Source organism: Schistocerca piceifrons, chromosome 3 (genome assembly GCF_021461385.2).
Source record: "Schistocerca piceifrons isolate TAMUIC-IGC-003096 chromosome 3, iqSchPice1.1, whole genome shotgun sequence".
Lineage (NCBI taxonomy): Eukaryota > Metazoa > Arthropoda > Insecta > Orthoptera > Acrididae > Schistocerca > Schistocerca piceifrons.
Window position 1 is genome coordinate 220,829,027 of NC_060140.1, and position 22,768 is coordinate 220,851,794.

The 22,768-nt window shown below is 37.5% G+C and overlaps 1 protein-coding gene across 2 annotated transcripts; it reads left to right on the top strand.

Moving 5' to 3' along the window:
• Positions 1-1,040: 1,040 nt before the first annotated feature.
• Positions 1,041-20,583, top strand: LOC124788131 (ATP-dependent RNA helicase DBP2-like). 2 transcript variants are annotated; one of them, XM_047255270.1, is made up of 13 exons: positions 1,041-1,129; positions 1,270-1,318; positions 6,637-6,960; positions 7,030-7,155; positions 7,236-7,347; positions 7,427-7,615; positions 7,729-7,908; positions 8,323-8,495; positions 11,623-11,733; positions 12,178-12,239; positions 18,099-18,158; positions 19,361-19,597; positions 19,694-20,583. In XM_047255270.1, coding segments are annotated over exons 2-13 (1,986 nt in total). In that variant the 5' UTR covers positions 1,041-1,129; positions 1,270-1,316; the 3' UTR covers positions 20,104-20,583. The 2 variants fall into 2 exon arrangements, 1 of the variants encoding a protein (XP_047111226.1); XR_007016061.1 differs by lacking the exon at positions 19,694-20,583 and having other exon boundaries at positions 18,099-19,251; positions 19,361-19,502.
• Positions 20,584-22,768: the final 2,185 nt, after the last annotated feature.

Below are 22,768 nucleotides of genomic sequence, written 5' to 3' on the forward strand. Positions count from 1 at the left end.
GATGCAGTTTTCTCTTCAGATACAATTGTTGGGGCGACGATCGTCCTCGGTGTCTTCGTGAGTTTGGTAATGATTGTTGCTTGTGGACGTAGCTGGGTCTTCTTATGCGGAGCGTTTAAGGTCGTTTCATATTACTACTGCTACTTCTATTGCTGCTACTGCAGCTGGAGCAAGGTATTGGTAGAGAGAGAGTGTTTACGAGTTCCACAAACAATGTCAGGCTTCTATTGATGACGTCAATGTCTTCTTGCAAGCCCCGCTGACTGGCAATCCGTTGACTACATAGCTCCCAGGTCGGTTGCTCCCGTCGCGAGCACTAGCAGATCCATATGCCGCGACCCTGACCGAGCGAGGTGGCGCAGTGGTTAGACACTGGACTCGCATTCGGGAGGACGACGGTTCAAACCCGCGTCCGGCCATCCTGATTTAGGTTTTCCGTGCTTTCCCTAAATCACTCCACGCAAATGCCGGTAAGGTTCCTCTGAAAGGCCACGGCCGACTTCCTTCCCCATCCTTCCCTAATCCGATGAGACCGATGACCTCGCTGTCTGGTCTCCTTCTCCAAACAACCCAACCCCAACCCTGCGAACCTGCCAACTCTTCATGCTGTATATTGCCAAAATGTCATCAGTCGAGTAACGCCAACGGAATCTGAGAGTTTCCACTTGAAAGCTCTGTGAATGGCGCCACTTCAGTTCCTGTTAGAAATTTGATTTTGATTGTCAGTGTGAGTGGCAACAGAGCTCTACGCCTCTCGGCTTCATAATTTATCAACTGGCATCTTCGTTGCTGGAAGCTGTCACCTGCCCTTCAGCACCAGTCGGGAGATATTTATTCGTGGATTTGAAAACGCTGGTTAATGTACAGTATCAGCAATGAATTGAAATCGCTTAGCTAGATTATGCTCTTTATTAATATGAATTACTATGTAGTTTTGAATAGTTTTAACAGTCTAGTATTTGAAAAATTTGAGCATTTCTACATCAAATTAGCAGACTCTATAAACTGGCGCCAATATAACATGCATGTCTGGGCTAGCCTTCTGCCATCTGGCGGTTGCAATGACGCCGACGGCAATTTGCAATCAATGCGCAATATATCTGTCCTTTCGCCATCTTGTCGTTAGAGGGTAAGGAGTGCCTCTGTCTTGTGCTGAGATATTTTGGGTTTAAATTGTGAAATTACAGTAAATTTTTGTCGATTACATTACTGTTTATGACATTTAACTTATGTGATTAATAATTACTAATATTTTTCATTTTATTTCAGGTTTTAATTGGTATTCAGTTCCAATCGTCAGCCAAACCTCTTCTAACATGTAAGTTTCGCGGAAATGCCCCGATTTTATTGAAACTCTTTCTCGTGTTGCGAGTATTTGGTATTTTCAGTAAATTTAGTGACGATGGAATAAATATTGTGTTATACGGTTATGTGAATATCCGATAGTCTCGTATTCATTCGGAATTTGACAGATTCTACTAGACGTGCATGGTGAAGGTGAACGTGCTAAACCATGACGCTGTTAAATATATTTTACTTTCGTTTCACGGAAACTTGAATTTGTGGAAGTTAAAAACATTTAGGTCTATCCAAAGCACTTATAATCGGTTCATCCGTCACAATGCGGGGGGGGGGGGGGGGGGGGGGGGGGTTGGGTTGGCAGTGCAAATTTTTCAGAATGATGAGAATAAACTAATGCGGTCGAATTATTTCTTTGCCCATTGTATATGGGAGCTTGTGGTAGGTTTCCATACGGAATCTTTCGGACGGGATTGAAACCGCGAGATGAAAAGTGCTCTTCGAATCTCGCTGGAGACGAAAATAGCATGTAATGTTTTCATTGTTCTCCTGGAGTAGAAGTTAAATTATTTCTAATGTTATTGCTGTCGAGGATAAGTGTTACCTAAGTAGTACTCGAATTTAGTATAATCTAGATTTAGCTGTGATGTAGCCCCCCCCCCCCCCCCCCCAGATCCCGCTGGATTGCATTCACCTCTTACTTACTGCACCCTTGTCGATACTGAATATAGTATATTAATGTGTGTTACTCAATGTCCAGACATCCATGAATTACGAAAGATGGGGTGCCAATTTTGCGAAACCAAGAATTCTCAGGGAATTTATTACTGTAGCACTGAAATTCAACTCTATAATTCACAAATTTCGAAATGCTCAGTATTTCTAACTGTGTTAACTACGTGTATAATATCAATTATCAATGTTTGAATATTTTCTTTTAATTCCATATTATTGTAATCTCCACCCACTCCCTTCACTGTAAATTTACCTGGAGCTCCTCATGAAACCATTCCTCTTCACACCAAGAATTATCAGGGATTTCCATAAACAACCCCCCTCCGCTCAATTTTGAGTAGCCACCCTGTATTCAGAGGTACACTTCGAACCACATTTGTAGGAGTGTTGGAAGGCAGTGTACATGGGTGTGTCAACTAAATTGATTTCTGGTTGCTGCTGCAGAGCTGGCAGTGCCTTTGCTGTCATTACAACAGTAAACTGGATTTGGCTTTGATTACATAAGCCTGACTGATAGATAATCTAAGAGTGGGTATCCCATGGAAGCTGTTATCTTGAGAGTTCAGGTCTTAAAAAATTTGGTTGTTCTTTGGAGTACTATCCTGCTTTGTATTTGTAGAATAAAACCTTTATGAATGTAAGTTCATTTGCTCTTTGAGGGATGGTGGAATAACTTAATATTGCAGAATTATTCTATTGTGAAATGTAACTATTATTACAACTCCTGTTGAGTTGTGAAAGTAAGTCTCAATTTTGTAAAAAAAATTGACTGGAAGCAGGTGGAGCCTAATGTTGGTGTGATATTGAAAAATGCTAGGGGCTGTAGGATGTAACTAATACATGTTAAGTATTGAAAGTTATTCCTCTCGTTTACATAGGTGGGCTGTAGATGTAAATCAAATGCTCAAAGAAATTCTCTTTAAAATGAGTTGGACTTGGCAGTTTGTCATTCATAAACTGTACTTTGTGTGGAGGGAATGTAGGCAAGTTTTTCAAAAATTTAAAGTATAATCCGATTAAATTTACTTGATAGTTGAAATGTGTTGGGGCTGGATCATGTGACACATGTGGCATTGTATGAAGGCTGGAATTCTTTGTTGTGGCTGGGTTTTTAGTTACAAATTTAACTGTTTAACGCAATGTTTTGCGTTTGTGCAGCAGCTGGCATATAAATCTGATGTGCAGCAGGTTGTAGGCTCCAATCTTGTCAAAAGTTTAATCCCTAAATCTGATTAAGATTGTTTATTACTTTTATTATTAGGTGTAAATGTATATATTTCTAATAGTTTGCCATGTCATTTTGTTTGATAAGCTAAACTGTTCAGTCTTCCTCTTATTTGTTATGGCTGCTGTTCTGTGAGCTGTGTTCATTGCTCTATTCTGAAATTTGTGTACTAGAAGCAGATAGTGACAAATTGTGGTGCTGACTAGTACTGACAGTTACTCAAACTTAGGGGTAAAATCTTTCCAGGTTTTTTTGTATTTGAGGTTAAATGTATGTGACAAGTCTGCATACTTGTTGGACAAATGAGGACAGGAAACTTAATTTTTCAGTTTACAGGGTAGTCAACAGTTAGAGGGAGTGGAATGGGATGAAGGCAACATGTCTCCATTCTAAATTTCTGTGAAGAAATCACTTTCCTTCTTACATATACAGCACTGTAGTATTGAGGTAAATGTGGCCAAGAGCATAACTGTGTGCTATACCACTGAGTGCTACAACGTTTGATTCACATACATTGGCTTTGCCAACACACACATTCTTTCCTACTTGCAGGAAACATAAGCATATGGTGAAAATAAGTGTTGCTGTTATAAATATTTTGTATGGGTTGGGTTCACAATGACTTGTCACCCAAAACAGGATTTTGTAAACAGATTTTGCAGTGACACTTCTGGGTGATCATGTAATTACTTCAAAATCGATCCTGGAAATCTTCTGACAGTTTCTGGTTTTCCAGTTCTGCGATAGATTTTTGCTCCCATATAAATGCAAGAGATTTTAAAAAAGTTCTTGGGCTGTCGGGCTTGATCTTGTTTTCAAAAATTTTTCACTAGTTTGGAGTGGCTTTTTGTACAGTGAAGTGGAAATTTTGAACTGATGCTGTTCACATCTCGTCTAATTGAAGAGAAATAGTGATTGTGCTGACTAAATCAGAAATTGTAACAGCAGTTTGCCACTTGCTATATTTAACTGGGCTAGCAAATCCATTTCAGACCTTACGTAAACACAATGAAAAGTTTCCAAAATTTGGTTTTTAGCTTTTGCAAGATGTTGCATGTAAATGTTAGTGACATAATCTTTATTACTCCTTCCTGGGAATTTTAATTTTGTTTCACACAGTATAAAGCCAGGTTTTCCTGTGTTGAGATTCTTGCCCATTGCTACATGTGTGGATTGTCTTCCTGTAGCAAGCCGAACAATTTCAGAAAAATGCTTTCAGGACTGGTGGTTCAAGTAGCTGTACATAGAATCCAGTGAGTGACAAGCTGCAACTTGGCCTGCAGCCTAATGAATAGAGGTGCACTTTTGGTGCTGGCAGAATTTTCGATTGCACATTGCTGTTTGAGTTCGCACAATGATTGGAAGCCACCACAATGTTAGATGTAGATAGCGAATGATACTTTTGCTAGCAATTTTCTTTGCTTCTTAAACAAAGTTTGCTTACAGCAATCTGAGTTGTGTGCTCAGTTTTACATCAGTGGTTTTGATAACCAAAATTGTAAGCTGGGAACCTTTAGGATAAAGTGAAATTTTCTGAGGGATAAAAGCCGAAAGATTTGATACTGTTGGTCACGAAACTAAAATTATTTTAAAAGATCATTACTGTTATCAACTTTACAGACAATAAAATTGATTGTATAAGTTATCAATAAATACTTTCTCAAACAAGTATTCTAAGAAAAGTGTTTGATTCTACAACTTAGTGTTAGTGGTAATGTGCGTGTGTGGGTGGGGGGGGGGGGGGAGGCAATAGGTGGCAGGTGTACTAGCTAATGTGATTGCACTCAGGTGGTAATGGCCTAAGGAAGGTTGGGAACCACTGGCTATTAGTGAGGTATTAACTTCATACAGGTAGCACCTAGTTTCCTTGTTGACTGCATTGTTCATCACATCTTTTTCTTCAGCAAATCTCCAGGTGCTGAAAATTGCCACCTTATCTGGTTGTACAACCATAATTTCAATGGGGATACTGACTCTTAACCTCAAATTCATTCACTGGGGCAGAAGATATGTTAATAAGTTTACATAAATGAGATGTGGTTTGCATGAGGAAATTTGTTTCCATGGAAACAGTTTCCATGCTGGAAACTTGTAGAAATCACCATTTGTACTGGAAGTGGTTCTGAGTGGTGCCAAGCTTCCAAAACATAACAACCAAAGTTGGATGTAGACAGAGTATTTGTCCTGATTAATTGATGAGTTCAGCTTCAAGAAAACTTGTTGAGTTGTGATATTGTGACCCCTTAAGTCAACAAATGTGGATGCCGAAGGTTGTAATATTCACTTGTAGCATAGCCTAATGTTTAAGCTTGCATCCTATTTTAAGTACTGATTGTCATAACTAAAATAACAAATTCAGAGAACCTATATTTATGAAAGTCCCTGGTGAAATGCATATTATTTACATATTATACTTCCATCATTTTCATCTTACAATATGTGAACTGCCTCTGACAAATTTGTTCCTTGAGCCTGTCTGCAATTAGGTACACAAAATCAACCAAGTACAGAATGCTAATTTTCATTTTGCGTCTTTCACTGGGTTTTTGATAATGCAGAACGGTGATTCCTCTGAAAAATGCAGTATTATACTGGAAAATGTAGTTCACTGGGAAAATATGGAAATTGTTGACAAATACTTTGATTCAGTTGCCACTCTGCAACCTTGATGTACATTAAGTCAAGATACACCTCTTGATGTGGCATTGGCTTGGCAAGTTATTGGTAGTCCTCTGCAAAAATATTAAGCACTGCTGTCCCTACAGTTGTCCATGAATGTCCCATAAACATTTGACAGTTTTCTTGTCAGGTGATCTATGTGGCTGAACCATTCCCTCGAATTGTCTTGCATCATCTTCAGAGCAATAGTGGACAGCTGTGGCCTGGTGACGAGGGGTGTTGTCATCTAAAAAAATAAGATTCTTTGGTCTCCCTAAGAGAGTACATAACAAGAACTTCCTGTTCTTGAATTGGCTTTGAGGAATCTTCTCCATTGAGATGGGCAACAGTGATATTGCCAATGAAATATTAGTCTGTTTCTGAGGTATCCATATGTAGTGGTTACTCATGTAGTGCTGCACGCTTTTCAGGGCCTCATGGTAAGAGAAATCTGCCGTCTTTTTTATGGTGATTTCATCATATATTTGTTGCACTTCGTTTGTTTCTAGTCACAGAATTCATTTGTGGGGTTAGGAGTCATTTGCATCTGTGTCAATAACACACACTTGGCAAGTATTTTGACACTCCCCACTCATCTCTCTCTCTCTCTCTCTCTCTCTCTCTCTCTCTCTCTCTCTCTCTCTCTCGTCTATAAATTAAATGTTGCTGAGTTTGTGTAAATATTTTCAGTAACTGAAGGCATTTTTTCTGTATTTCAGGTCAGTGCGTGGAAGTAATTTCAGTGGCAACAGAGGTGGATTTGGAAACAACAAGGGTGTGGGAGGATTTGGTACTGACAGAAAACCAAATGGCTTTGGAGGAGAAAGGAAGCAGGGTGGATTTGGTGGAGATAGGAATGGGAGAGCATCTGGTGGTGGCAGACCAAATTTTGGAGACCGAAGACCCAGCAGATTTGATTCACCCCAGAATCAGGGTGTAGGAAGTGAATTAGGAAGTAGTCTAAGGAAGCCACAATGGGAGAACACTTTGCTAACACCATTTTCTAAAGACTTCTATACACCACATGATAAAATTAATGACAGGTAGGTGGATTTTCTTTAAATGTTTTGTTGATCTGTATTTTTCTGTTACTTAATTTTAAACATTTTTAGGCCCATTTATGAAGTGGAAGCCTATCGTTCAGAACAGCAGATAACTGTTAGAGGACAAGAAACTCCAAGGCCGATACAAAGTTTTGAAGAAGGAAATTTTCCTGAGTACATAGTGGATGAGATTAGGTAGGTTTACATTTAATTGTCTAGAAATGCATTAAATCATTAGATGGCCAATTCTGATTATCTTGTGTTCATAATTGCAGGAGATCTGGCTTTGCAGCACCTACATCAATTCAGGCCCAAGGCTGGCCCATTGCAATGAGTGGTAGAGACATGGTTGGCATTGCACAGACTGGCTCTGGAAAAACTTTGGCAGTGAGTATAAGTTGTTGTTTTGTTCCCAGTATAACATTTCTGTCAATTACATTTTAATGGCTGTTTTTTTTTTCCCCAGTATATTTTGCCAGCAACTGTGCACATCAAAAACCAGCCAAGATTGAGTAGGGGTGATGGCCCTATTGTGCTTGTATTAGCACCCACTCGGGAATTGGCACAACAGATTCAGACAGTGGCCAGAGATTTTGGTTCATCATCGTACATTCGTAATACCTGTATATTTGGCGGTGCACCGAAAGGCCCTCAGGTAATTTATTTCTACCACATAAGCTTGTTTGTTAAACAGGGTGTACTCAGTGTTGTCAGCTTATATCTTAACCCACTTGGAAAACAATTTGATTCATTTTATGTTCTGTACAGGCCCGGGATTTGGAGCGTGGTGTTGAAATAGTCATTGCAACTCCTGGTCGTTTGTTGGACTTCCTAGAACGTGGAACTACTAATTTACGAAGATGCACTTACTTGGTTTTGGATGAGGCAGACCGTATGCTGGACATGGGATTTGAACCACAGATTAGAAAGATTATAAGCCAAATTCGTGTAAGTTGTAAGAAACTGTGTGTGTGTGTGTGTGTGTGTGTGTGTGTGTGGGGGGGGGGGGGGGGGTCAGGGCTTAAAAAGCATCTCCATGGACCAGTTATCTATTGCCCTTTCAAGGTGAATGTCTAAAGTTCTTATTAGTGGGTTCCAGACTTAACTGAGCAATTTTTAGTGTGCTTATCTCAGAAAATTCTCAGTATTTATCTAACTGTAATGATTGACTTGCATTTTATAATTTATAGTTGTTAGCAAGGCAATAACAGATTTACTTTGTATATAAGTGAAAATAATGTAGATTATCAGTGTTACTGCTAGAAAAAGGAAGCAAGTAATAAAGCTTTGTTGATAGTATGGTTTCTCCATATTACAGGCATTTAATTCATGTACTATCACTTACCCTTGGTGTATTTTCAGCCTGATCGACAAACACTTATGTGGTCTGCTACATGGCCGAAGGAAGTCAGAAATTTGGCAGAAGAATTCCTCACAAACTACATTCAGGTCAACATTGGTTCTCTGCAGCTGTCAGCAAACCATAACATAATGCAAATTGTTGATGTGTGCCAAGAGCATGAAAAGGAACAAAAGTAAGCACTTTATTATTTGCTGATGCAGTTTGGTTTGCAGTCGTGAAATTTTGGTTCACTTTTCCTTGTTGATATGGTACATAAATATACCGTGTAAATTTAAAATCCTGGATCAGAATGTAAATTATCTGAAACACGTTAAAAGTTGCTGTGTCTTTCGTAGTGGTTTTCAAATCTTAACTTGTTGATTATTTAGCATTGAGACATTAATACACAGTTTGGTGTACTGACATCCAGTTCTGGTGTGTTAGCCCATCTTTATGTACATAAAACACTTGTCCTCAAATTTGACCAGGGAGCACAACAAAAGCAAATAGAAAATAGTTTAGAGAAAATATAAGGTTCCAGTGATGAATGCTGGTTTTTCAAAATATTGAAATTGGCATTTTGAATACTAACTAGATCTTCTAGATGAGATCACCAACTCTTCAATTCAGATCTGTTTCACTTAAATACAGTTGGATTAAACGTTTGAGGTTGTTGTATATACTTTGCACCATCCTCACTGACTGATAGCACCTGCCTTCTTTGCCCACGCAGAAAGTGCCATTTAGCAAAAAAATTTTCCTGGCCTCATAACTGGGGCAATTCATACCAAGTGGTCCAGCACTGGTTGCTTAACCATCGCAAAAAAATTATATTTGGTGGGTGAATTCCTCAATGTTTAGTAGTCAGAAATTTTTTTTAAAAAATTTGTTTGCTTTTGAAATGGTGGCCATTTTTGTTCCAGGCTGCGTGTTTTTCATATTTGCAAGCATTTACTTTTTACAGTTATTCAGTAGTGGATTGTCCTAAGCCATTCAGATAAAATGCATTTACTTCAACACACTCTGGGCTGCAAATTAATATCTTCATCACTTAGCTGAATGTATTCTTTAATATATTTTTAATAGTTCTTTTTTTTCTTGTACCACTTGGTATGGTTTGACCCAACTGTTTGAAATTGACTAATTATTTTGTCCATTTAATCTAGTTGGTTATGGTCATCTGAGGTTTTGTCCTTTATTACATTTCAGTATGTGTCCACAGTTTTTTGTGAAGAGTGCATACATTAAACTAGAACTGCTACACACTTGCAATTTGAGTTTTGTTACTTTGCAAGATGGCATTTTATAAATGTCTGTATTAACAGAATCATTGTCATCTTTCTGTGATGTCTGCATTATTAGTGAATATAGCTGCAGTTTTTGACATATTTGCTGTATAGATGCAGTGAAACAGTTAGCATTGGATTGGCGGTGATACTTGCTCTGAAATTTTACACTGCATTTAGTCTGCGGGAATTTCGTCAGTGGAGATTCAAATATTTTGTAATTGAAACACACAGTCATCAGTTTGTGTTTTGCAATGGAATATGAGAATTGGGTGGCTTCATAACACATTGATTAATCTGTGGTGGACATAAATACTATTGGTTAGGTTAGGTTGTCATAGACACTCCAAATAGTGTCCATTGGGTAACAATTTACCATAATTTCCAAACGCTAATTTTGAAATTCAGTTATTGCTCAAAAGTGACTACTGAAAGTTTTCAGACCATGTTTATGTAGTTATTAAAATCAGCTGGTCAAACATTTGTGTGTTGTGCTGGAGAATTTTTTTATTATAAGAGTACTGATAATTAGGATTAATGAAAGGCCACTCCAGTGCCTAACAAGTACTTACAGTTCAGAGCTGGTTTTGACCTTCATAAAAATCCATGCCATTCACAAGTAATTGGAAACTGCAGTAATGTGTAGTGTGACTGATATATTTTATGTAATAAACTTTTAAAATCTACTCAGTTTTGCCATTATCTGATATTGCTTCTAAGCAGCATAGTGTAAGTTACATATTCTTTCTTCACTTCGTATATATGTAAGTTCAGTTTTTCCAGGTATGTTAAACATTCATGTATATCATATTAATGCATTAACAATGGCACTTCCCAGTCCACCTAAAACTGCGTGCACAGTCTAACGATATTGTTCCCTCAGTTCAGTAACCATGAGGATAATATCTAAGTTTTTTGCCATTTCTGTCAGGATCAACTGATGTATAAATGTATATTTTCAGTAGGAAATTGGGATTACAGATTATATTATATTCTTGGACATCAACTGTTATCAGTGATTATTCTCTTCATTTATGTAATAAATGATATTCGTTAAAAATGACCACTTTCAAACTAAGGATTGCTTTTAAGATTTGATTGGTTTTCTGTCATTTCATACTGATGCATTATCAATATTAACATTCTTGATACAAATGTATTTGAATTTAGTCAGTTCACATGAGAAATTGTACATGAACAAACAAGGAAATAAGTTTCTTTGATTTTGCTGATTTCATCCAAAACACTTACACATACATGGCAGCTATTTTACAGCAAAGAAAGATGGCACTGGCACATCCTGTTGCAAAGTTCATAAGGTAACATTACAACTGGTCTAAATATCTGTTAGTAACTGAGAGACAGCAATGTGCACACAATACAAATATCAGTTTTGTAATTAACACAACCATGAAATAAATTCTTTCAAAATGTAGTGCAAAAAATATAAAAGAGATTTAATTTTAAGTCTTCAAGCAACTTGATCATTCTGGAAGCCCCCTTAATGTCGGTAAGAGATGTGATTTAAAAAAATCAAAATACGAATTGTATTGAATGGTTCATTAAACAGATTTGTTGTTGTCTGTTGAACTGGTAACAATAAGTTACAGATTTGTTTCGGTGTAGATTCAAATCTGTCAAGTCTTAGCAGTACATTTCAGCAAATGGAGTGGCCTTTCATTATTTCAGTACTCAGTTTTGGGATAACAGCACTCTTCAGGCATGGTGTACTTATTACCTCTTTGATGTTTATATAATTTGTCGTATTTTGGTAGCTGTGAAGGCGTGTTACTTTTTAACATCAGATGTAAGGTTGGTATTTGCTTACACAGTTTGTTTCCTTGTGCAATTTTATCCTCACTTCTAATTTTCCAACCCTAGCAATTTCTTACGTGTACTAGTTATTGAATTATATAATGTTCTATAACAACTTCAAACACAAAGCTTTTGTGCTGTGCTTCATTGTTGTACTTTCTTGCAAATTGTAAATCCTAGGCATTATTTCTTAAACTTTCCAATTTTAATTTTTTTCAGATTGAATGTTCTATTACAAGAAATAGGTTCAGAAAGAGACTCTAAGACAATTATCTTTGTTGAAACTAAGAGGAAGGTGGAAGATATCACAAGGAATCTGAATAATTATGGGTAAGCAGGAATCCTTATTGATCGTCTTCTGTAAACTAACAAATTAAAAACTGATCTAGAATCTTACGTTTAAATTGAACTAATTAGTCCTAACAACTACAAATATTGAATGATTAATCATGTTTAAACTATGACTCTTTACATTTGGAAGTTACACACTTTCTCAATACATGGGAATTAGTGTGAGGCAAATCTTACTCCATTCTAGAATGGAAATATTGGGTTGCAACTGCCCAGATTTTGCCTTTCAAAGACTTGTCTATTCCCCTATAGGATCCTTCTAGGATGTAGTAAATACTAGCTATTTATTTTTGTATGTGTGTTAAAATTTGCTTTACTCTCCGTGAATTGGCTGAGGTTCTCAGTCAGTCTTTTTGTTGTGAGAAATGTTTAGTGCACAATTCTGAGATTATATGAATGTAATATTTCCCTTATATTTTGCAGGTTCCGTGCCATATGTATGCATGGAAACAAGTCTCAGCAAGAAAGAGATTATGTGTTGAGAGGTAAGCATTAATTGCCTTTTCTCTAAAAAGTATTGTGTAAATAAGTGTTGTATGGAATAAGGCATCATTGTGTAAATGTCATCCTAGTTGTGCACCAGCTATCTGCGTGACTTCGTAATGGAAGTAAAATCTTCTGTAGATTGTTGTTTCTTCTTACAGTTCAGGGGGGTGAAAATACCTTCAAATACCTATAAATATGTCTACATACTTCTAAAAATAAGTTGTCCTATCTCGTGTTGATGGAAATGAGTGTACATAGATGTGCTAAAGGTATAAGAATAATGACCTAAACTAGTTTGTTGCAAAAATTGAACATCTATGGTTTATACATTTTAAAGTTCTAAATTTCCAGTTCTTCAATTTTTGAAGACGTTTCTCACTTGTTTCATTGCTAAAGTTACCACCTTGTGATGAGGATCTGCATTCCATATCAGGAGAAGCATTGCTGCATTTTATTCTTTGATTGTAGTCTATGTACACATCTGCATACTATAAATAACCATGAAGATTTTGCAGATGGTACATCTTAATATTGCTGTAATTTGTCCCAACCCCATCTAGACATGAATGATGATTGGGAGGAAGAGTTTGTAACCCTCTGTAAAAGGTCAACCAGTGATCAAACTGCTATAGAAAGGGAGCAATTTACATAATTCCTGTTGAAGTGCAGGAAGTCCATACAACGGGAGCATGTTCTCATACCTACGTCGCTGATGCATGTGAGGTTGAGCATGCAAGACCTTTTGTTTACAACTGTTTTCACTCTGACAGTATGCCTTGTGACAGTTTTAAAAGGGCTCTTGTGCTCATTTTGACCTTTGGTGACCATGTCCATTGAATTTCTAGATTTACCTCCGTCACGTTTGTTGCATATGTTTTAAGACACTCACTTATCCCCATTTTCAGCCTAAAGGTAACTTACCTTGTTAATTTCAATACCTGCAATTACTGATACTGTCCTTCATCAACTCTGTCCTTCATTTACAGTGAAACCTCTGTGTAACGTGTTTCAGGGGACCACAAATTCTGAACACTATAGAGGAAAACACTATAAAGAGGGAGGCTTCCAAATAATAAATATATGGCATTACTGAAGATCGGGATGCCACTAATCAGCTTTGACAAATGGTGCCATAGATGACATTTTAAATTTTCACAACATATGATATTCAATGCAAATGATAAATGTATCATCTGATAAGTTTTTTAATTAAAACATGGGGCTCGCTAGGTGGATGGGTAAAAGTAAATCGATCAGTTTGTACTGTAAAAAGTTAGAACAGATTCTTACGATTGACATCATTGTCCAAAGCTGGCGGGTGGTATCCCGTTCTTCAGTTGACCCAATTGTAGAATATGAGCCAAATTTTGTTTATGACATACTGAAAATATTACATACCAACACAGTAAATGGTACAGATTAAAAAAGAATGTTACAAAAAATTTACTTTAATAATTAAATTATGTAACAGAACTTAGATTTGAACAAATCTCTAGGAACCTACGCAATCTGAAAATAACATTTTTAAAAATATTCAAGCAAGCATGCTTGTTTTTATTTCTCCTAGGCGCTACGGCAATTATTTCTTGCTCCAAATGAGCAAGTTGCACTACTGTTATGTCCTCAAGTCTATGGGCCATCATATACCTCTTGAATGTTTCAAAGGCTTCAGCTGCTTTAGTATATGAGGGCACAGGGTCATCTTCCTTGTCGCTGTCACTTTCACCAACACCACCATGGCTGGTGCAGTTGGGTGGCAGGAAATTACTTCAACATTTCTCAGAAAGGGTACGTCTGGTGGATGTGCTGCACATCTATCCACAAACAGCAGCACTCCCCATTTTGGTGTCAAATTCCCTGAGAAAACTTATAAATTTATCACTTGTCATCCATGCCTTGGCATTGTTTCCACATTTGCACGGAAACATGGAAATGTTTTTGAAGCACCTCGGATTTTTTGGCTTCCCGATAACCAAAGGTTTCAGGTTTTCACCGCCATCGGCGTTTGTGCACTAAAAAACGGTAAGACGTTCCTTGCTCTTCTTACCGCCATGGCAATTTTCCCCACGAAAAGTAAATGTCTTATCCGGCATTAAATTGAAAAACATGCCGGTTTCGTCAGTGTTATAAATGTCATGCAGTTTGTAGCCATGTATCAGATTAGGGAGAGTCTGCATCCACGAGCTACAGTTGGTTCATCCACACTTTTACTTTCTCCACGTTCCGCTTTGTATACAAAACCGATGCTATCGAAATCAATCCATCCATTGGACGCCTTAAAATTTTCTATTCCTAACTGCAGGGATATTTGAAGCGCCTTCTCCTTCAAAATAGTTCCATTTATAGGAATGTTTGCAGCATGTGCTTGCTGAAACCAAGTTAATAAAGCTTTCTCCATTTCGTCGTAAGTTGATGGTTTCAAACGCACATTTTTAGAATTTCCACAATTCTCAAACCCTTCCATTGTCAACGATCTGTTTTTCATAATAGTGTTGAGTGTTGAAGGGGCCAGTTCCAATTGCTTTGCTAGCTCCATGCGACTCACTCAGAGATACCTCCACTTTTTTAATAATAGAAACATTCTCTACCAGAGAAATGTTCTTCCGCTTTTCACTCATGTCCACTGATGAAAACTTTATAAAAAAAAGTTATATCGAAGACACACACTTACTAGGCACACGAACTGTTAGCTGCTCAGCTCACACAACACGCTACAAATACAAAGCATCGACTGAAGTGGTGCCGAAAAGATCGCAAGCAGAATGTGCGTCACATGTGACGTGACCGGATTCCTCCGCTGACTTATGAAACACGCTGAGCGCAGGCTTTCCGAGCTGGTGCAAACTGTGAATCCACAGAACTGAAAACGATGCGTCTACATTCAGTCATTTAAACGTTAGAGGTAAATAATTGAGCAGGGTTAGATGGAGGAAACTAATATAGAGGAAACACAGTGAAGGGGAAAATAACATCATTTATATGGGCTTGTAGTCGGGACCGAAAAAAATGGATGTAACATAGATGAAAACATCATATGGAGAAACTTTATAAAGAGGTTTCACTGTATTTAGTTTTTGGCAGTGGGACATTGAATTGTCCTCAAGTTTCTCTGCTATAGATAATTGCATGAAAAGAATTCACTTAAAACTAGCTATAAGAGTAGATGGTGAGCATGTTACAGCAAGTGAAGTTCCAGTAACTGTCTATAGAACTTCTAAAAGTAGAAAAGGCTGTTCCTAGTTTTCAGAACAGCTGTGTCCTGGAGAAAAGAGGTAAAGGTTGGAGAGCTTGATATGTGGATCAGTGTCCTTTCAACATTTCCAACTGTATTACTCTTTGCTTTATTAGGAACTAAACTCTAGAATGTTACTTATTACTTAGAGGTGTGTGTAGGTATCTGTCAGCAATTCAAATATTAAAGTTCAAGCATTGACAATTTTGGTGAACTATAAGAACTCCTGATACCACAACAGGTTTAATTCTGTTGCTCCCCGTAGCTTGCTGAAATTTTCATTGGGTACCAGTGATAAAATTTATGCTCCATACAATAAGGCTTGAATACAGTAAGCAGGCTAAGCTGTATGGAAAATAAAGGAAACATAACGAAGGGGCTTGAACAGGATACATCTGTGGAGACTCGCATCAAACTAATCTTCGGTTGAAGGACTAAAATGGTTTAATTTAACTAACTGTTCCTATGCCCTTTGGCAGAATTGTATTTCACATTTTCTGCATTTACTGTCAACACTGGGAGAACATGTTTTCTGCCAGCAATGACTGGTGACAGAACTTCCCACTGTTTCCAGGGTTGTCACAAGTTCTGGAAATCAGGGAATTTCAAACATGTCGGGGACATTAGAGAAAACTGGAGATATCTTGTTTTTGACTCAGCTGGCTGAAATTTTTTTACTGAGATGTGCTTTGTTGATGGCTGGTCGCAGCTTAGTACGTGTGTCGCTTCTTTACTTTTCTTATTGCTTCTCCCCTACTCACAATTTGCAGTCAGTGCTGCCACCTTTACTTGCTGCTACTTTAGCAGCTGCCGATGAGAGGTGAGTAGTATTTTGCTTGGATCTGGTTGTCAGAGATTGTTGACGCTGCAGCTGGAGACCATGGTTATGTGTACATGAGTTGTCTAAGTGATTGCATGAATGTGTGCGCACTATTGTTTCCTGACAAAAGGCTATGGCCAAAAATTTAGTTCAGAGTGTGATTTTCTATGTGCTTGTTTTGGCTCAGCAAAACTTCAGTGAGCTGCTACCTATCTTCATTAGTGTTGATTCTGAGTATTTGTGCAAGTTCCATGTTGTGCAGGTAATCACTACGGTCTCATTTCATTAACGTGGTGTACGAAACGTAGCTAGGACTTCGATAAGCCAAAACTGCAGCCCATTTCTGTGGCTATTTCTAACGGGTCAGACCTGCCAATCTGAAGCCCATAGTTTCCCACTAATGTGTGGCCTCTGCCCATTGGATCTAGTCCCACCAATCTACCTGCAGGCTGGGTCTGTCTCTGTGGTGTAATGCTGCGGATTTTCATGGTTTATCCATGTACCCAGGACTATGGTGCTCCTGAGCAGGCCAGAGGCCACGGGCGACTGATTTTAGTAGACAATACTGAACATAGAACCAACATTTTACTGGTGGTTTACACGACTTTAGCCTGCACCTTACACATTTCTTTAGAGAGGCCTACTTTTTTTGAGGTTATTTCTGAAAGTAGTGAAGGTATTTGAAATCTGTCTTGCGACTCCCACAAAATGCATTTTTTTGTCATCAGATGTGTTTTGCTTCATTGAAATAAAACCAGTGGTGTTCATGAAACACACATACCATATGGCTTGCTTTCTCTATCTAAAAACAGTTCCTTACAAAAGATGTTGATGTTAATATGTAGGTTTTTGCTCACATGTTTAGAAATACAGAAGTCATTACATTTCTCAACTTAGGTCTTTACTTATCCTTGAGATCTCAAAATTTGCCAGGGAAAAATGCTGAAACTTGTTTGGAAATCAGGGAATTTCACTAGGGGAAACTGAACATGTTCAGTGATAGTGTGCTGATTATAGATTTTGTGAGCCTTAAATGTGAACAAGTCAATTAGTTCCCTGCTACATGAAAGATTGCCTCATCTTAGAATAAACATGGTTACGGGAAGCAGTCATTTATGTCAATATGCTGTTGCATAATTGTAGCAAATGTTTGTCAGGTTTGTTCTGGTAATCTACACAGAGCATCTTTGCTTGGCCGAATTGACATGTGGGCTTCTGAGAAATTCTTGTCTGTCTTCCACGATGTCTCCTGGTACATTGGTGTGCACTGCTAGAATGTTTCAGAGCAGTGCCAGTTGAAACACCACCATTGATTGTTTCTACATCAGGTGGATCAGATCCATTCATTTCAAATTTCTTTACATAGTGATGAGCAGATTTTGTTCCTTCAAACCACAGTATTGCTTGTGGGCACTCCTGTGGTGTCATCATTTTTACTCTATGCGATAATGCTGCAATGTGGTAACAATAGTAGGCATGTCTGGTGTAGGAATACAAATTCTTTGAGATGCCCTATCATATGGTGCAGTTTCATTATCATGCCCTTCATAGTTTTTTTTCTTGGGCCTGTGCAATGGACACTTGAAAGGGACAACCTGTATTAATTCAAACTTATGTCAGATAGCTGGTGTTCCTGATAAATTTACGGTCAAGTCATGAACTACATAGCAGAAGTCTTCCCAAGCTGTGAGTGATAATTATTCACTAGCTAGAAGTTGATGTAAATTGAATTAAACTACAATCTGTTGTTACTGTAAAATGTATTGCATGGCAGTGGTTAATTTACTACTGTATTTTCTTTTCCAGAGTTCAGAAGTGGGAAGTGCTCCATTTTGGTCGCCACAGATGTTGCAGCAAGAGGTTTAGGTCAGTCATACTTTCCTACGTAAAATGGTAATGTAAACAGTCTGAGATGGACGGGCAGACTGATTTTGGGATAATATTGTGATAGTAGCTCATATAGCCAGACTGGTTGATCTTGTTGTTTGCTGAATCTGTTTTTTGCATTCGTTGAGCTGTAATGGTTCGGTATAATTTTTTGCATATATATACAATTTCCTTTAATTGCATTTCTTTCTGGTCACCAATTTTTGCACAAAATAACACCTTCTTAAGGGACATCCCATTTGTTTGTTCTCACATTGTTTTATTTGTTTTCATTTATATTTTTTCTGCCTATGAGGACTAAGTTCTTTGAAAATCCATTTATACCAGAAGGCTTTCATTTGTTTTTGTGATTTGTGCATTTGAAATACATGGAGTAATAACTCACTTAGAAGCTTCATGTATCACAGAAATGAGATGTCACAATTATATTTTTAATTTGAATGTGTGTATATATGCATGCTGTTATGCAGTTCAGAAGTTACGGTGAAATGACAAGTGTTTGGTAATGTCTGTATGTTCAGCTGATAGCTTATTAGCTACAGCTTTCCATTCAGACATTAGTGAAATTCTTGTTTTAAACAGTAGTATCAATGAGATTATTTTTGAAGCATCATGTTTGTTTCTGATGTTAATCAGTCTGGTCTTTTGTTTCAGAGGCACATGCGAGATAGTGAAAGTTGTGTAAATGAAATCTGGCAGTGCCTCTGCTTGGGAAGCAGTATTTTTAGAGAGCAGTCTACAACTTATGTGGATTTTTTTGTAACATTGATGAATGATGCTACTATCGCAGTTCAGAGTTAGATTCTCTGCTTGATGCCATACATATCCCAAAAAACTACATACTCCAGTGCCAGTTATCCTTAGTCTATGAAGTTACCTCCATAGTTTGTTCTCCACATACCACTCCCAAATTCCTGTAACTGTCAGTACCAAATTAATTTATCCTAAACTGATTTGAGGCACTGGAGTCCCTGCTGTGATGTCCATTTCAGTGCATAGCCAGTTATATTTCAAGATGAAACTATGTTTGTTGCAATTATTCCGAGTGCTGGATTTCAGGTTTGTAAAAGACGTAAGTAGTGAAAAACACTTATTTGTAATGGAAAGTTCTTGTACAGTAAGGTGAAATTATGCATGTGCTGAGAAAGGTATTTGTACTGATATATTTTTTGTTTTGCCAGATGTTGAAGGAATAAGGTTTGTGATAAACTATGATTATCCTAATTCATCTGAGGATTATATCCATCGTATTGGACGTACGGGACGTAGCCAAGAAACTGGAACATCTTACGCATTTTTCACACAAAACAACAGCCGTCAGGCAAGGGATCTGATTTCAGTTCTGCAAGAAGCAAACCAAGTAATAAATCCAAAACTCAGTGAAATGGCAAGGTTTGGAGGAGGCTTTGGAGGAAAGGGTAAGCAAAATTGTCTGTTTCTCAGAAAAGAATTCGTGAATTTCATAATTTTGCAAGAGATAGGCACAACTAATTTCGATGAATTATTTATTTCAGGGCGATTCAACAATTTCAGTCGTCGAGGGAGAGAGAATGGTTTCCGTAGTGGACCAAGAGATTTTGCTTCATCTGGACCTAGACAGTGGGATAACAAAAATGGCGGATCTAATTCTTTCAACTCAAACAAATTTGATGGGCAGTCAAAACCATCCAGATTCAGTGGTGGTGCTGCGGCAAATAATTTTAATACGTCTTACAGTGCAAAGTCAAACAATGTATTTGTTCCCCTAACATCAACACCGAATGCTGCACCAGCAAACCAATTTCAGCATCCACCACCACCTCTTGGAAAACAACCTGTTTCAGTTAAGGACAGGTGCAATGTCCAGAGTTTGCTGAATAATCCTTACCAACAGTTTCAGTCCTTTCTCAACTCTGCACAGCTGCAGCCTGTACAGCAAAAATGAATTTGTTTTAGTTGCTAGCTGCAAAAATTCAAATGACTGTGATTCTACTATATTTATTTAGCTGATAGGTTGTAAATATTGATTGAGAAGCATGTTACTATTCACTTCCATTTTGTTTCTCATAAAATCATACTAGAAACACATTCCATGGCTATTTTGACAGTATTAACGATTTATGGAGACTGATCTGAGAGTTTAAAATGATTTTGCTCTGATTTGCAGAATTTAGAATTGTTTCTCAAGAACTTCTTTCTTTTTACTGTTAACAGATTTTTGTTTTTCAAAATAAAAGGATTTACTCTTATTGTAGTACATTCAAATGTGTGTTCTGTTTCCAATGCTATGAATAAAAATTTGTTTGGTTTGAAACACTTCAAATCCTGTAGTAGTGCACGACTGATACAAAACTTGGCATTACGTAGTTGTGTGCATGTTACATTGTAATTATTTATTGATAATAAAATTTCTAACATTTGATAATTGTTGTTTTTATTGACAATGCCCTTTAATTTTGGTATCCTTATTTATGGCACATGTAGACAATTGAATGAGCAGGTACTTCCATTATGAGTATTAACTGCTAAGTAATATATTGCTGCACAGATTGGTTCAAATTGTACATAACTTAGACCTCATAGCGGTAGTGCCTATCATTGAGTTAATGCTACAAGACACTGACTGACTGGTTACATTGTTTGCTTTGAGCTTATATAATAGGTTAGGACAATAAACATGCAATTTTTGACACACACCACCACATAAGTTCATACCATATTTGCTTTTATAGAGTTGTCCTGAAAACTTGTATAGGGCAATGAAAGTTCCTTTTAAGTTTCTCAAATTCCAGGACAAGGACTTCATATCACAATAACATTCATTAGTAAGACTATATTTTGGATATGGGGAATGGTATTGTCAGTGAAAAAAAGTCAATTTACTCTTTGTAACATAATTGTCATTCAGAATCGGTTTGAAGTCTTGATATGAATTGTTACTGGATGTGTTAAAAGCTCACAAGGAATTAAATTATATCAATGCATTTGGCACGTACTTAGATACTTTTTGGCTATTGTACATATTCATTATTTTCCTTGCAGATTCAACTCATTTTAATCCATTGAACACCATGCATAATTTTCACATGCTTAGAAACAAGAAGTAACAGCTCATAAATCCATTAGCAACTCATCTGACAAGCTTTTTTTTAATTTAGTACAAAATGCAATACATGTTGACCTTGAGCTAATGCTGCTGCATCATCAATTATATGCTAATTTGGTGTCTGGGTTAAACAAGTCCTGTGCCTCCATTTTCAAAGTACAAAATAGTTGTCAGTAGTGGTAGTGAACATCCTTGTCTACAGCTTTCCTGGTTTTTACTTCATACACAATACAGAGTATTAAAATTTCCTTTGAAGATAGTGTGTTATGCCTCTGTTATACCTTATGGCATAATAAAGGAAAAACACATTATTTCCCAACCCCCCCCCCCCTCTCTCTCTCTCTCTCTCTCTCTCTCTCTCTCTCTCTCTCTCTCTCTCTCTCTCTCTCTCCCTCTCCCTCTCCCTCTCTCCCCCCCCCCCCTCCATCCCTTCCCTGCCTCGTGATATGAGTAAGAGCTCTGAGCCAGATTCAATGCTCTTGTTGAAATTGACTTGAGCCATTTGTGATCTCAAAAACATGATCATCATTCTGTCTGATTTGTCTAGTCATTTTGCTATAAAAACCAGCTGCATAATGTAAAAATATGTGCAAAATGTATGTGTCATCCAGTGAATGTTATAAATTTAAGGATTATGTTAAGAATAAGAAGGGTTGTTGTAAATAACTGAATTGCAAATAATTTTTGTTCTTTTCCCTGTTTTGTAGTGTTTCATCAGGGCTGAATTTAAGAATGAAATAGTCCTCATCTTACAAAGTATTTGTGAGGATTTTTTTCTTTTTATAATTTTGGCTTCTATAAGAGCACTATTTAGCCATGAGAATTTAATTAAAATGACAATTAGAACAATGTAACATAATTTGCATTAAGAAGGGAAGACAGTTGTAAATGTGAGTTTAGAATATAATGGTGAGACCTGCTTAGTGACAGTACTGGAAACCTGTGAAAATATACCAGTAGTTTGTATGAAAGCAAGTTATTTGGTCCCTGTAGTAAGATTGGTGACAATCATGCCATTTAGAGTTTAATACCTTATGCTATAAAGTTAGCTAAGGTGTCCTATTAGTGGACGGATCTTCTAGAACCAAGATAGTAAAAGTGGTTTAACAGTGACCAAATCCTGGTAGTTTCTGTAACAACTTGACTGTCGGCCTCATGACACTTCCACTGAAGGAGAATGTAATGGATGTAATCACACTGACAATGTGCCCCCGTCATGCCGATCTGATGATGTAAATGGGTGGGGAAGAATTGTGATTGAAACAAACCATACAAACTGTGGCTGTCTGGCTATGTTTGGCCGTGTACCTGCATAGATTTACCTTTTAGTTGTTGACTGTCAGTCCATTCCACCTGCCACGAAAGAATTAACAAATAATTTGCAAAAGATAGTCTGTGCATGGGGGTTTGATGTTCATAGGTCTTCTGTTACTAATGGCATCTCTTGCTAGTTGGTCTTCTTTGCAGTTACGCGCAATGCCAGAATGTGATTTGACCCAAGTGA